Source organism: Labrus bergylta, chromosome 21, assembly GCF_963930695.1.
Source record: "Labrus bergylta chromosome 21, fLabBer1.1, whole genome shotgun sequence".
NCBI lineage: Eukaryota > Metazoa > Chordata > Actinopteri > Labriformes > Labridae > Labrus > Labrus bergylta.
The window spans coordinates 2970652-2984638 of record NC_089215.1 but is presented as its reverse complement, the minus strand read 5'-3'; the positions used below and the strand labels follow the sequence as shown (position 1 = coordinate 2984638).

General features: G+C 40.6%; 1 protein-coding gene across 1 annotated transcript; it reads right to left on the bottom strand.

Annotated features, from left to right (window-relative positions):
* Positions 1-758: 758 nt before the first annotated feature.
* pdk2a (pyruvate dehydrogenase kinase 2a) lies at positions 759-12898 on the bottom strand. Its single transcript, XM_020649835.3, has 11 exons — positions 12689-12898; positions 11362-11503; positions 10407-10478; positions 9957-10141; positions 7362-7451; positions 7140-7217; positions 5645-5721; positions 5456-5554; positions 3575-3685; positions 3123-3236; positions 759-2952 (listed from the first exon to the last, which is right to left on the bottom strand). Exons 1-11 carry the CDS (start codon positions 12804-12806, stop codon positions 2809-2811), a joined length of 1230 nt encoding a protein of 409 aa, XP_020505491.1. The 5' UTR covers positions 12807-12898; the 3' UTR covers positions 759-2808.
* Between the last annotated feature and the right edge of the window lie 1089 nt (positions 12899-13987).

The following is a 13987-nucleotide window of genomic DNA, read 5'->3' as shown; positions in this document are numbered from 1 at the left end:
TGTTTTGGTTTTGTATGTTACTTACATATTTTAATATTACACAGTGTGGTGCTATGGAACATTTCTGATGTTGCATTTAAATTTAATTTAAAATCAACATCCCTTTTATTGGTGAGAAACTTTGAACTGAGTGAGCTGCTTTTGTAAGCTCCTCTTGTGATTGGTGCATAGATTTTATTTTACTGTATCTGCAAAATAAATGGAATAGTGGAGCAGGAACTTTAGATGTCCTGTTGGGCTACTATTCACTGTGATTTGAAACGTGCACATGAATGCTGCTCTCACTGTACATAACGTGCAGATATGCAACAGCCGTCTATTATTAGAGCTCTCGTAGGCTCGTACCGCTCCTACCCGTTTAGAGACTCACATGCCCCCTGATCTCAAATGACCAGAGGATCATGACTTGATCACAAGCCTGTGACTTAAGGGAGACTCCCAGCCCGTTTCCGTGTGATGACCACCGTCTCATTAATCTCTGAGCCAAGAAAGCAACATTTTAAAAGTGTAACACACGTTCACATTTGCTGGATTTAAAGTGTCAGACGAAAACAGCAGCTTTAACAGATATCAATACGTTTTGGGGCGATATAAGCAAGTTTTTTGTGTGTGTGCATCTTGTGCTTGAAGGGCTGCAGGATGGAGTCGCTGAACTTGATCTCATCGGGAGACTTCAAACTGATCCACTGACACTGAAAAACTCTTAATTTCACACTCTGTATGTTCAATAAAAAACAACACAAGAGAAAGAGCCTGTATTTCATTTGTTATTTTCTTTTATTATCTGGGTTGTATTTACAGTATGTACAATCATTTTCAGTCACTACAAAGCTATAAAAAATAACCTTTCACACTCTGCATGATTACGATAAATTTAATACAAAATAAAACTGTGTTTTAACACATATGGACCCAGGGCTTTTTTTTCTTCCTATGGCACAGTGTAATAAAAAAACAAAAAAAAAAAGAAAGAAGCTGAGACTGGCCTTTTGCCTTATTGGATCACAGACTGTTAAGAGAACTTGAACGTAACATGCACTGCCTTCTGGGGTTCAATAACACAAGACCCCGTTGAGCTGGGCTAAAAGCATTCAAACTCCAAATAAGCGTGGACAACAGAGAGAACCGTGGTCCGATACTATGTTCTTTTGTTAAGTCTCTACATGACATGAGTAACATTCAGCCTGATCTAGAAATCGGATGCTAAGATAACACTGTATCTTTTAAGTCACTGCCAATACAACGATTTCATCTTCTAATTGCTGAGAAATCAAAACACATGTCCATGCAGAAAGCAGCGAAAAACACTCAACTTAAAGCAGCTGTAAGTTTGTTTTCCCATCTTCATACCTTCATACTGTATCACAGATTACAGTACTTCCATTTCAACAAGGAGCATGAGTATTATTTTTCAAATAGTTCAAGTATTTCAATGAAATGAGCCTTTGGGTGAAGTCGCTACGGTAAGGCTTGGGTGACACTTCCTACAGGAAAAATAAAATCTGGTCCTCTTTATATCATTCAACAACAACAGGCCCCGCCCCCCGCTCCCTCCCCCGCAACACCTGTTTAACTTAAAACCTCCATATGGCACTCCGTACAGCTGCTCTGATTACTTTGAATAACTTCCACAACTTGAATATCCAGACCTTCCTATGTTGTGCTCAGACCGACAAAAGCAAAACAAACTCAAGCTTGTGTTAAACAAACACATTTTTGTGTCCGTCAGTAAACCAAGTCACTCGGACGGGCAACAAAGCTGGACGTATTTCAACGCCTTCCAACAGAGCTGTGTTTGGATTAACGCCACTTCAGCTCTGAGCTACATGAAGCTGACCCGTGCATAGTTTGATGACCTGTTTTTAGCAAGGTCCGAGTTGGCTCAGCATCAGGAATTTTTTTCAATGGACATCAGCTATCGCTTTCAGCTGCAGGGCGCATAATTACGAGTCGCTGGTGAGTGGCAGCTACACTGTAACTAGCATGCCAAACGTTGACTGCGTTCTTGTTTCCTGCAGTGGTTTGAATCCCAAACAAAGCAGATTTTGCTGTGCATGCCGAAATAACTACACCAGGATGCAGACTTGTAATCAATTAAGATGCAAGGTCTGTCTGCAAGAAGTCAAACAAACAACTTTTGTAATGCTTGATTATCAGGGTTGATTTGAGGATGTCTACGGGACAGTACATTTTACTGCACAGGAAGCAAAAAAATCCCATCTGGTGGGGAAAAAGTTAAACTTTCCCAAATTTGCATAGGAGCAAATTAGTGTGATTTATGCCGGCAGCATATTCAAATCTTCATGAGTATTCACAATGACTTTGTACGTTATTACACATCAGAAAGAATTGTCTGTCTCTTGGTCTGAACACACTCTACATCTTTCCACTGTTGATCTGTTGAGCTATTTTCAGCAACAACACCACACCCAAAACAAGCCTGGTGCTGCCTCTCGCTCTCTACCTGCACATCACTCCAGTCTGCATGTCCACACACACACACACACACTCCCTGCTGATGCAACATTCGAGGCGTCTAATGTTTTTTTTGTTTTTTTTTTGCTGAATATCTTCTGTTATGGAAGTTTCCTATTTTCTAATGAGGTACAGGGACTGAGAAAAGCATGCTACTGCTGAAACCGGACTGAAGTAATAAAGGACATACTGTCTTCTGTCTGGAGATGTTCCCTCTAAGCAGAACAAATGTTTGTAGTCCACACCTGCCTCAACTTGATGGAGACGTTGGGAGTTTTGAAGACAGAGATTCCAAAGGCGTTTACATTACAGTACGTAGGCCTGATCTGATTTTCACTTGGACACCTTAAAGTTTCTCAGGTCCAGGGGCTCTTTGCTGGGTATGCACCAGTCGTCAGCCTCTTGGCTCACTTTGTAGTTCTTCAGAGCGGTTTTGTTGTACACCGGCAGCCTCTCGATGGAGTCTGTGGACAGCGCCTGGAGGGACAAGACGACATGATGTAATTTAAAAAAACTCCTGTCATTCCTGCACAGAAGTCTGCAGGGTCAAGTTTGTCTTTAACAAAAGCAGTCTCTCTGTGTAATGTGCTGCAGGCTTGGCGTTTTGTCACAGTTCTTCTAATGCATGACCACCCGGTCTGGCTCACCTTCAAGTAGATGACAGCGTCTGTGCCGTGGCCCTCCATGGAATAGAGCTGCAGGTCTCCCTGGAAGTACTTGGCGTACAGTCGAGAGATGGGCAGCCCGTAGCCGAAGCCAGCCTGCACAGAGACGGAGGAGATCGAGGGTTTAAAAAAAAAAAAAGGCTTTGTTCTCTGTCACACTGCAAGAAGAACTCATCATTGGAACAAATGGATCTTTTGTTAAGTGAAGTTTCTTGCATGTATTTGGGGGGAAATGATGCCAGGATTTCATGCTTTAAATAGAAAAATAGTCTAAATAAAAGCATCAGAATTAGCATTTTGATGAGTGTACAGAAATTAATCAAAAAGGCATATGGTGCAATTAACAGCGCCTTTACAGCTGCTGTGTAGGAGGGAAATCTAGTTAATGAAATCAATCCTGGCACAGCATCCCTTCTCTCTGCTTCTGTACGTACCAGAGGAGGCCGTGAGTATTCTCCTATCTGCGGAGCGGGAGCGGTGGAGAACATGTAGCTGAAAAGGTTCTCAATCCTCCGAAAGGGGACACCGCCTCCCTTGTCGCTCACCTGCAGAGAGCAGCAGAAATGGAGAAAGGCAGAGAGTCAAATGAGGTCATTGAATTTGTGCTGAGCCAGACGAAGGAAGAGCAAATGAAGGCCAGCCCGTTGGGAACACTTAGAACCTTAACTGAACGGTAGAAACTAAAGGGTCTTCTGTGTTTTTACTTCATGAATTGTCATGATAAATGAGTACATGAACCAGGCTGTGTATTGATCAGAGTCTGCTCCAGGTAGATGAGGTTCATTAGGGAAGATATATAATAAGGGAATGTAGTACTGCATTAACAAAAAGGTGCAATAAGAGGTATCAAGATGACTTCACCTATTCTCCCCTTTTTTAACCAGTTTAAATAAGTCTCAGAGCTCCTCAAAACATGTGTGTGAAGTTTCTTGAAGGGCTTGTGTGTCTCTGGCTTTCTCGCTCCATGTCCTATTGTTTACGGTGAGAAGGCAGACTCAGAGGGCAGAACAAACACCTAGCTGTGGGAGTGTCACCCACCTGGGGGAGGGGCTACTGCCCTTTGTGATGTCATGAAGGGAAAATCTTCAAACAGCCTGTTAGAGCACACATTTTCTGAAAAAGCGGAGCAGGCTAAAGACGGAGAGGATGGACTTTTCTCAGGCTTGAGACACATTCAGTGTGTCTAAAATGGTGGAGGGTATTTTGTACAATATGTGACCTTTACATTCTAAATTTCACAGTTTAAGAGACGATTATAGTCTAAGTAACATGCTGTGATATCTATGGGGCATTAAGACCGGGTTCATTAGGGAACAAGTCTGTGTATTTAATCTTATCACAGTTAAGTATCTATTCTACCAGTATGCACTGTACTTAACGGAGGGTGAGATTATTACATAACAGATCTAGAGATTTGGGCAGAAACAATCACAAAGAATTTGGTACTCTTAAGCTTTTCAAAGCCAACACATACCACAGTCTGTGTGCGGTTGATCATTACCTTATGTAACACTAAACTGATCTGAACTTGTGCAAAAACAACAGTGTGAAAGATTAATTCAGCGCAATAACTGTATCATCACAGGCTTCATTTAACCTGTTCAACTGGTTCACAAAGACGTACAAAGACACCCACATGTCCATTCTACAGGCTCTACAGCTCTGAATTAATCTCCCGCTAATAGGAAGAGTGTTAGTGTTACGGGAGACACCGCCTTGAGATATCCCTACAAACAGAGACACACAACAAAGGAATGTAAAGACTTAAAGGTGGAGTCAGTTGCATTGTTCGTCCCACGCTAGCACAAGCTAACTGCCGGTGTTTGGCACCTGCCTGTCCCACAGAAAGCAGGCCAACACTAGGTTCACCCTGGTCTTAGAACAAGCTTAATCCGCCTCACTATGGTAATATTTTCACTTCTTTGCCGCTTCATCCACGACCATCATATTTGCCAGTTTGAATCGTGTCAAATCGCTGAAATGTATCCACTCCTTAACTCTCCTGCACTCTAATTGTCTGGAGGAAACACACCAGCTCCCCGCCCAAAAACGTCCAGAGTTGACCAAAACAAACCAAAATATCAAAACCCAGTCAGAGGACGGGGTCTCTGCAGACACAGTCACCACCACTGAGCCTGTATGGAGGCCCAGAAGTGACAACTGAGCGACCTTACTTTACTTTCTTTAAGTCTATATTTCATTTTTTAGGAAAAAGCTACTGACTCTCTCTTTAAGGAAAACAAAGGAGTCCTTATTTGAAATTTCAGCCGTTATCACAATAACCTCGGGATAAAGAGGCAGGTGTTACCACCCACCTTGATTGACATGTCCTCGCCCCCGAGAGACACCAGGACGTGAACAGGTGGAAGGTTGTTGCTGTCGTCGTGGGTCTCTATCGTTGCTCTCATGGCATTCTGCAAAAGGGAGAACAAAAAACAAATGAAGACTCATGTGGACACGGGGCCTTCCACAGTCTAGAATCAAACCTTCAGGATGCACCGTACCTTGAAGAGCTCAAACAGCATGTGATAAAGGTGAGAGGGGATGTAAACGATGCTTAATGGGAGGCTCTTCTTATCACCTGGAGAGAGAGCGGGTACAGAGAGTGTTAATAAAATCCACCTTCATCTTCATTTAAAATCATAAGACTGTATAACACATGGACATAGACTCAGTGATGTCATCCATTGGCTACTGAGGACACATTATGAAGCTGAACAATGGAGGGCGCCATATTGGAAATGCAGACGCTGGCTGTGTCTCAGAGCCCATTTCCTACTGAAATGTGGTCAACAGTGGATTCCCATTTTACATCACCAGCTGTCTCAAACCCTTAAGTCTTTTATTTTGAAGGCCTAGCAACCTGAACAGCTGCACCGTAACTAGCTGATGGTACAAAACCCTGATAATAACAGGCAAACAATTCATCCACAAATGTAGATTTAGTGAGACGGCAGATGACGGTTCTCAAGAGCCATGAGTGAGCTAACAAACTTTAAGAAAACACTGATATTATTTACAAAGCTATGCATATCGTGATTCTGGATTAGACGTCTGACTCTTTTCTTCTTTTGACCCCCGTCTTAGACTGTACAATTTTGATTTCAGGGTTTCCAAAAATAAATGGCGTGCACTGAATCTCTTAAATGTTGGCCCACAAAGGATTCACCGGAAGGATCCTTTGATCACCGGGGAAACAAGGACACATTTATTTACTGGCTGCATTTGAAGGAGCCCCTTGAAGTGGAAAAGCCTTTGTCGCGCCGTTGGGACGTAACCAGCCTGCAAATGTGCACTCCAAAGGATGCATCACTTAGCCTTTTACCTAGCTTTTGATCGCTCTAGATACGATCAAAGAGGTTGACCTTAAACCTCCTGGCAAACAGCTTCAGCCACACCCCTAATTATGCAAAGATATGCATATTCTTAGCCTTAATATAATCAAAATGAATTGACATCAACGTGTTTTTTTTGTACCAGAATGTGAAAATGTGCATTTTATTATGGGGCCTAATGGAGATTCATTTGCTTTTGCAGCCAGCCTCAAGTGGACACTCGAGGAACTGCAGTTTTTGCTTCTCCACACTGGCTTCAGTTTTCAACTCGAGAGGCTGCTGCTCGTTAAAAACTCATCATCCTCATCGTCTGTGTGCACGCTGCCCATCATGAGCTGATATTCTGCTCTGCTCGGGTTCTACTGTTTGGAGAGTTTGGAGAGGAAGGTGTCAACGTGTCAATATTGTCCGATGCAGCCAGGCGAGCTGTTTGAGGCACCTCTCGTGCTTCAGAGCTATAAATAGAGACCTCTCAGATCCACCTGGCTGAACACTCACTTACAGTACATACACTCAACTGTACACACTGCGTCCTCTGCTCTGTTTGTTCAGTCATTATTTGTTCTTTATCTTGAGTAAAATCTCTTGACTTTTAACCTTTGGGATGTCTGAGTTAAGACTGGACATATATGTGACCTGAAAGATAAAAACGCTGTATGCTTACTGCTCATCTCCTTTAGTACGAGGTCAGGGGAGCGGAGGTAGTACTGGTCACACAGCATCTTTGCACTGTGGAAGGCATCTGAACAAAGAGACAATCACACAAGTTATGATTACTTACATGATTATAGCAGGAGTAGACACACATAATACACAAATGACCCCGATATAAAAAGCATTAAACGTCACAGCAGGAGTCTGAAATAGAAGACAAAGATATATTTACCTTGGACTACATCCCCGACGTGACAGTGAGGGTCAATGCTTCCAATGGTGTTTGGGTGAACAGGGTTTGTAGTGCCGTCAAAAATGAGAGCTGCAGAGAACAAAAAGATGCAAAGTGAAGAAGAGCACAAAGCTGAAAGTATCAACCTGACAAACACGAGGGCTGGGCATCGTGAGAAAGTTTGTGGGAATGTGATGTCATTTTTTGTTTTGAAGTTGATGAAAACTGTGTCTGCAATTTTGTCCGTACATTGCAGTCTTTGTGAAAAACGTAAATCTGTATTCAGCACGTTTAAAAGAGCGGATATCTTGAATGAGTAAACAAGTTGAGACAGTAGAGATTCAGGTAATAGTCAAGATTCTTATCTTCTGAGATTTTAAATTGATTCATAACGTCCAAAAATCTAAGTTTTTTGGCTAATCAGTCACTCCCTGCTAAGTGCTAATGCTAGCTCTTTAACTCAGTAGATTGCCAAATAGAGCAGCAAGAAATTCAGCCAGTCCATCAGGTGACTGGAGTAGATCCTGAAGTATGCACTAATTTAAAAAAAAATAGACTTTGAATCCAGAATCGTTTTGAATCGAAAATAGATTCTCAATCGAATCATGACCCCAAGAATCAAAATCTAATCGTGAGACACCCAAAGATTCCCAACCCTAGAGATAACACACAGGCCAAGAAACACTCAAATAATTCAATGTGTCTTTTTACAAAAAGAAAAACACTGATATGCTGATCGGACCATTTGCCCCATGATTGTTGAATTAAATGAGAAAATTCTAAATTGTGGAGAATTCTCAATTTAAGGGCCGGCTAGCGGTTAGGCTGCGCCACATGTATGGAGGCAGTAGTCCCCAAAGCGGACGGCCTGGGTGCAGGTCCGACCTTATGTCTCATTTCCTGCATGTCACCCTCCACTCTGTGTCCCAACTACCTCGTCCAGTATCCTGTCCACATAAAGGCAAACGCCCAAATGTAAATCCTAAAACAAACAAAAAGTTCCACAAGCTGACGTCATAAATTTGCTTTATTTGTCCAACAAACTATTTAAATCTGGAAAACTTTATTTACCTCATAAAACGACAACAAAGCAGTAAAACGGATCCTTAACAGAGCAGGTAAAGCAAAGAGTAGATATCTTTGTTTGGAAAATGAATGAAATCATTGATTCAAATTCATTCTCTTTGATTTAAGTTAAATTAACACTTCTTTGAAACTCCAGTGACAACCACAGATTAGCATGTAAATTCAGTTATTTGTATCCTGTTTGCTTTTGTCTGCATCTGTTTTTTTACCTCTGTAACAAACGCTGCATAATGAAGCAGAAATGTTGCGATGTGAAGCTCGTCTTGACTCACTCCGGCTCCCCGGGCTGACAATAACATCCCACAGAAAAATAATCTGTCACTGATGTGACAGTGAAGACGGTGAGGGGACGTGTTTTGACTTATTGTTCCCTCCGGGTGTCAAACAAGTGACAAGTTAGCAGAGTGAGCGACACTGAACAGAAACACAGCCGGGTGTTCTCACCAGACAACAACACAGGAAGAACAGAAACTTAAAGGGATAGGTCGGTATGTTTGAAGCGGGGTCGTATGAGGTACTTGTCAATCACAAGTATGTTACCCATAGGAGAAGTCAGTTGGCCCCGCCCCTTTATTGAGAAACCAGTCAGTGTGTCAAAACCTACAATTCATTTAGCAGACGCTTTTATCCAAAACGACGTACATCTCTGCAGATGAGGTTCATAATTAATCCAATTTTAAGAAAAAATAATAAAAACTAGAAATCAATGATTATGTCTGTATTTAGAGAAAGGAAAGTTTAGGCTGCCTTGTCTGCACGTAGACTAAACCACTGACATGTTTTTATTTATAAGGGTATTCTCGGTCTGCTTCCATCCTACCTACAGAGCTACATACTTCAAAAAAGTAATGGAAGTTAGCATCTTCGCTTGCAGGATTTACACCTAACCATCCCTAAAGCCCGTACTGAATTAGGAAAAAGGGCGTTCAAGGATGCTGCTCCCTCTTCTTGGAATCGGTTTCAAGATACTTTAAATCTTGGGGAGCTGGTTTCCTTGAATGTTTTTAAAGGTCGTCTTAATGATCTGGAGGCAGAAGTATCTGACTGTAGATGTTTTAACTCCTATTGCCCCTTTTTGATCGCTTTGTTGCTGATGACTTCTGACAGATTCTGATGAATGGTTCCTTTTTGTGATTCCTGTATTTATGTGTTTTATGTCTGAAACCCTGTAATTGTGCTGCTGCCTGTCTTGGCCAGGACGCTCTTGTAAAAGAGATTTTTAATCTCAATGAGTCTTTTTCCTGGTTAAATAAAAATTAAAAAAATAGGAAAGTTAATAGAATCAGAAACAGGGGCGAGAGAGAGATTAGGGAATGACATGCAGGTCGGATTTGAACCCGTGCTGCCTGCTTGGAGGACTACAGTCTCTGTACATGGGGCGCATGCTCTAACCACTAGGCTACCAGCACCCCTGCTCCATAAAACAGGGGCGCTCAGTACGACAGGGAACTGTAGATGGTGAAAAACGCTGAACTATCCCTTTTGAACTGGATGCTGAATGTTACTCACTGTGCTGGTTGATGAGCATGCGGATAGAGATCCGGCTCATGTAGAAGCGGTCCAGAAAGTACTGGATGTTCTGGTTGGTGACCGGGTCCTGTTGGAAGGCCTCTTTGTATTCAATGATACCCTGGGCCATGGTGGGTACGACGTCGTTGTGCCTATTTCTGATCGTAACCAGGGTGTCAACAAACCTGCAGAGGACGGTGAAGAAGAAATCCAGCTGTCATTAACTCTGCTCATATTACAAGAAAATGGAAGAAAGTGAAGAAAGATGCTTGTCTGAGATGTTCTGAATAGGGGTGTGATGAAAAACTTAAGTCGTGATCTGGTGCGGAGGTTATTGCAATACATTTTTTGTCTCATCAATTTGAATTGTCCATTATGATTGCATAGCAAGGGATCGTTAAATCTTTACTTCTGGAAGAGGTTGTCGAGAGAAAAAAAAAGGGAACTTACTCTCCCAGGACTTTGTGGTCATCTGGATTCCTGTCGAGGAATTCAAGGATCTCCATTAAACTCTGGATGTACCTGGAAAAAAACAAAACATAAACAAACAAGTTCAAACATCTTGAAAACACACAAGAGCAGCGGTTAAGTTCATATTCAGGTGAGAGTTCATGGTTAAAAAAAAAGCTGCATCCTCATCCGGTGCAGTCTAGTCCTGTGAAGGCTGTTTCGTCATGAGCCGGGGATCCAGCTGAAGATTTCTGACTTTTAATAAGGCTGTTTTTTCTTAACACTGTAACACTGCTTTGCTAAAGTGCTCATGATGGATAGGCCGGGTCTTTGTATTATAACAATAAGTAAGATCTTTTACCTGCTTTTTGTAACATAACAATGAGTAAGGTCTTTTTACCTGCTTTTTGTAATGTTAAAAAACAATGAGTAAGGTCTTTTACCTGCTTTTTGCAAAGTGTCTCGAGATAACACTTGTTATGAGTTGCCTCTATACAAATAAAATGTATTGATTGGTCGATTGATCCTTAGGAGGCCAGTTGAGGTCATTCCTCAACAAAACAACGAGAAGCAGACTCTCCAACAAACAGGGTCATGTGACTGTGTGACGAGAAACTGGGGTAAAGTTCAGCGCTGAGAGCCTCTGCCAGCTCAGAGCCAGCTGGAAGGAGTACAACTTGGTCAAAGGGTGCTTATGCAGTTTAGAGCGTGACACCACCGCAGAGGGAAACTAAAGACTGTCCTACTAATTGGAAGTAAACAAGCCGGCAGCTGTGATTGTTAACGTCTAAGAACTCAGGGGAAGAAATCTGGCTTCAGAATGTAGCTTGATGGATGAACACAGAGCGAACAGAAAGAGGGAGTTTTTCTGTTTGTTTTTTTTCGCCACAATCCAGAGGTTATGTAACTCAGATCATAACAATAGTTTATGTCCTGGTTTTTTCTGTTTACTCACCAGCTCTGCACCATTTGCACGGACGACGTTGTGAGAAGTCGGTTAGGCAGCAGGTTTATTTCCTTCATGATGTTTGAAAGTCTGACAGGCAGCTCCTGTCTCAAAAACACAAAGGAGGTCTTCTCACAGGCGTTTATGGAGCCTAAAGCAGCAAAGGAAAAAAAGACATCAGAACAGGAGCGTACTACCCCACAAAGCTTTTAGTAATTTAAAATGTTTTTAAGCAGCAGTGCCCAAAATAATCTCTATTTTTCTCTATTAAAAATGTGATTATTTTCAGCTTTTTTCACTTTGATGTACTTAAATGTCAGTATCAATGTTTTGGTCTTGTTGATTAGAAAGTCTGATCGGTGTTTCCACAACTTTATGACAAAGTCAAAAACTTAATTTTTCCATCAAATTTAGAAAATTGAGCTTTGAAAAAAATGCTATTTTTCAGCTTTTCGACCAAACTAATACATACATAAAAGAAAAAAATAATCATTGGACTGAGACACAAATTAAATAATAACCAAAAAATCTACAAATTATGTAATTTATCATTATAACTTGTGTGTTTGCAAAACGATTTCTTTCTTTTTTAGGCACACATTTTAAGATTAAAAATGTTATTATTTTCAGCTTTTTTCACTTTGATATACTAATTTGTTGGTTTCCATGTTTTGGTCTTGTTGTTCAGAAAGTCTAATCGGTGTTTCCACAACTTTGTGACACTTTTAGATGTGCCAAAAACTTTATTCTTCCATCAAATCTAGAAAATTGAGCTGGAGCTCACTTCAGGTTTTTGGGGAAAAAAATCTATTTTTTTAACTTTTCCACCAAACTAATACATGCATAAAAGAAAAAAAACAATCATTGGACTGAGACACTATTTAAATAATAACCAAAAATCCTACAAATTATGTAACTTATTATCATAACTTGTGTGTTTGCAAAACGATTTCTTTCTTTTATGCACACATCTTAAGATTAAAAATGTAAATTTATCTGCACTACTTGCATGATAAGACATTATAGATCTGCTACAGGACTTACAAGATGAATTATAAGTACATTTCTGTAAAGATATGAGCAGCAATGTGTCTCCAGAGGCCCCACAAAGTGCAGCCTGAGCTCTCTGCTACAGACATGATGCAATCCTCTGCATTATGAGCACTATGCTCCTGCAGGCAAAGAGCAGCTGGAACATCATGCATGTGTCTATTTTAGCACTTAATTACGCTTCATATGTGTTTAAATTGAGATAGCATTATCAACTCTTTACCACAAGACTTTAGATCCCTCAGAAATGACATATCTGTGATCTGCTCGGGTGGTCAATACTCACCGAAATCCAGGAATTGCTTCATGGAGAGCGGCGAAGGAGAAAATTTAGAGAAGTGTTCGATATGTTTGGGCACACTGGCCAAAGCGGCGTTTTTCATAATGAACCTAACGAACTTCATCGTAGCTGTTGTGGCTCCTGTCCTGTCTACGACCACTACCTCCCGAAGCTAGCTTATTATTCCTCTCCAACTGACGGAGCGGCGTGTTGTCATGAACGCAGGGGAGGCGACCCCGGACAAGTAGAACGCTTCAGCCAATAGGAGAGCGAGATTCTTATATTTACGTTCCAGACAGACCAATAGGATTCTCCGGGGGGGGGGAGGGACTAATACTCCCGGTCTGGAATCAACACTCTTCGATGACGTAAGGAGGTGAAGGCTGATCAGTCGTGTAACAAATGAACTAAAAACAGTTAATTAGAAGTTACTGACCTTAACCTGTTATCGATAAGGACATTATAAGGCACTGTACTAAAGCTAGAGTAAGTTATTTTAGTTTTAGTCTTATATTAAACTTTTATATTAGCTGCTTCCCCTTAAACTTATGAGGAAAATATTGAGCTTTGTAACTTATTACATTTATTAGGCCATATTAGAGCTTTAGTTACAGGTTAATATTCAGCAATTGTTTAGTAAATATGACTCACTTTCATCACATCACTGCTTTATATAAAACTATTAAATGTATATTATATATATATATTAATTATATTAAACAGAATATATGTGAGATTAAAATTATGCAGCCCAAAATCAAGAGTTGAAATTACAAAATAAAACTGAATCTGGTCGGCTGTATCGGCTCCAGCTTGACAAGTTGTTACAGTTTTAAGTAATATTAAATAAATAATGATCTGGTAGTATCACCTCATGAATGAAATAGTAGGATTAAAACACAGGGAACAATTTCTGTCTAATAAATACTTAAATGAAGATTTGTGTTTGTGTAGTTTTTTTGTACTTTCTGCAACAGGGAAAGTGAAGATTTAAGTGAAAGACATTTTTTTTTCTTCTTCGATTTGAACATGTTTTTGTTAGGATTAAGTTTTATTACATTTACATATTATTTATATCCTCCTCAAGAGAAGATGTTAGTGTTAAAAAAAAGTAGGAAGTTTCAGTGTAACAGAAAAGAGAATGTATACCCTAAACTTTATGTCTGGATTTGTAGATGTGTGTTGTATGAGTCAGCGCAGGATCATTATATAAATGTGTTTATGTGTTTCTGCACTTATTTTATTATGGATTTTTTTTGTTTTTTATTCAGATAGTATTGTTCAAAAATGATCACCTGAAGAAGA

Excerpts from the sequence above, each read along its gene's own strand:
- pdk2a (XM_020649835.3), bottom strand. The coding sequence starts at position 12,806 with ATGAAGTTCGTTAGGTTCATTATGAAAAACGCCGCTTTGGCCAGTGTG. Across the intron at positions 5,555-5,644 it reads TGCTGTTTGAGCTCTTCAAG|AATGCCATGAGAGCAACGAT; the intron begins GTACGGTGCATC and ends TCCCTTTTGCAG. Across the intron at positions 3,237-3,574 it reads AATACTCACGGCCTCCTCTG|GCTGGCTTCGGCTACGGGCT; the intron begins GTACGTACAGAA and ends GTCTCTGTGCAG.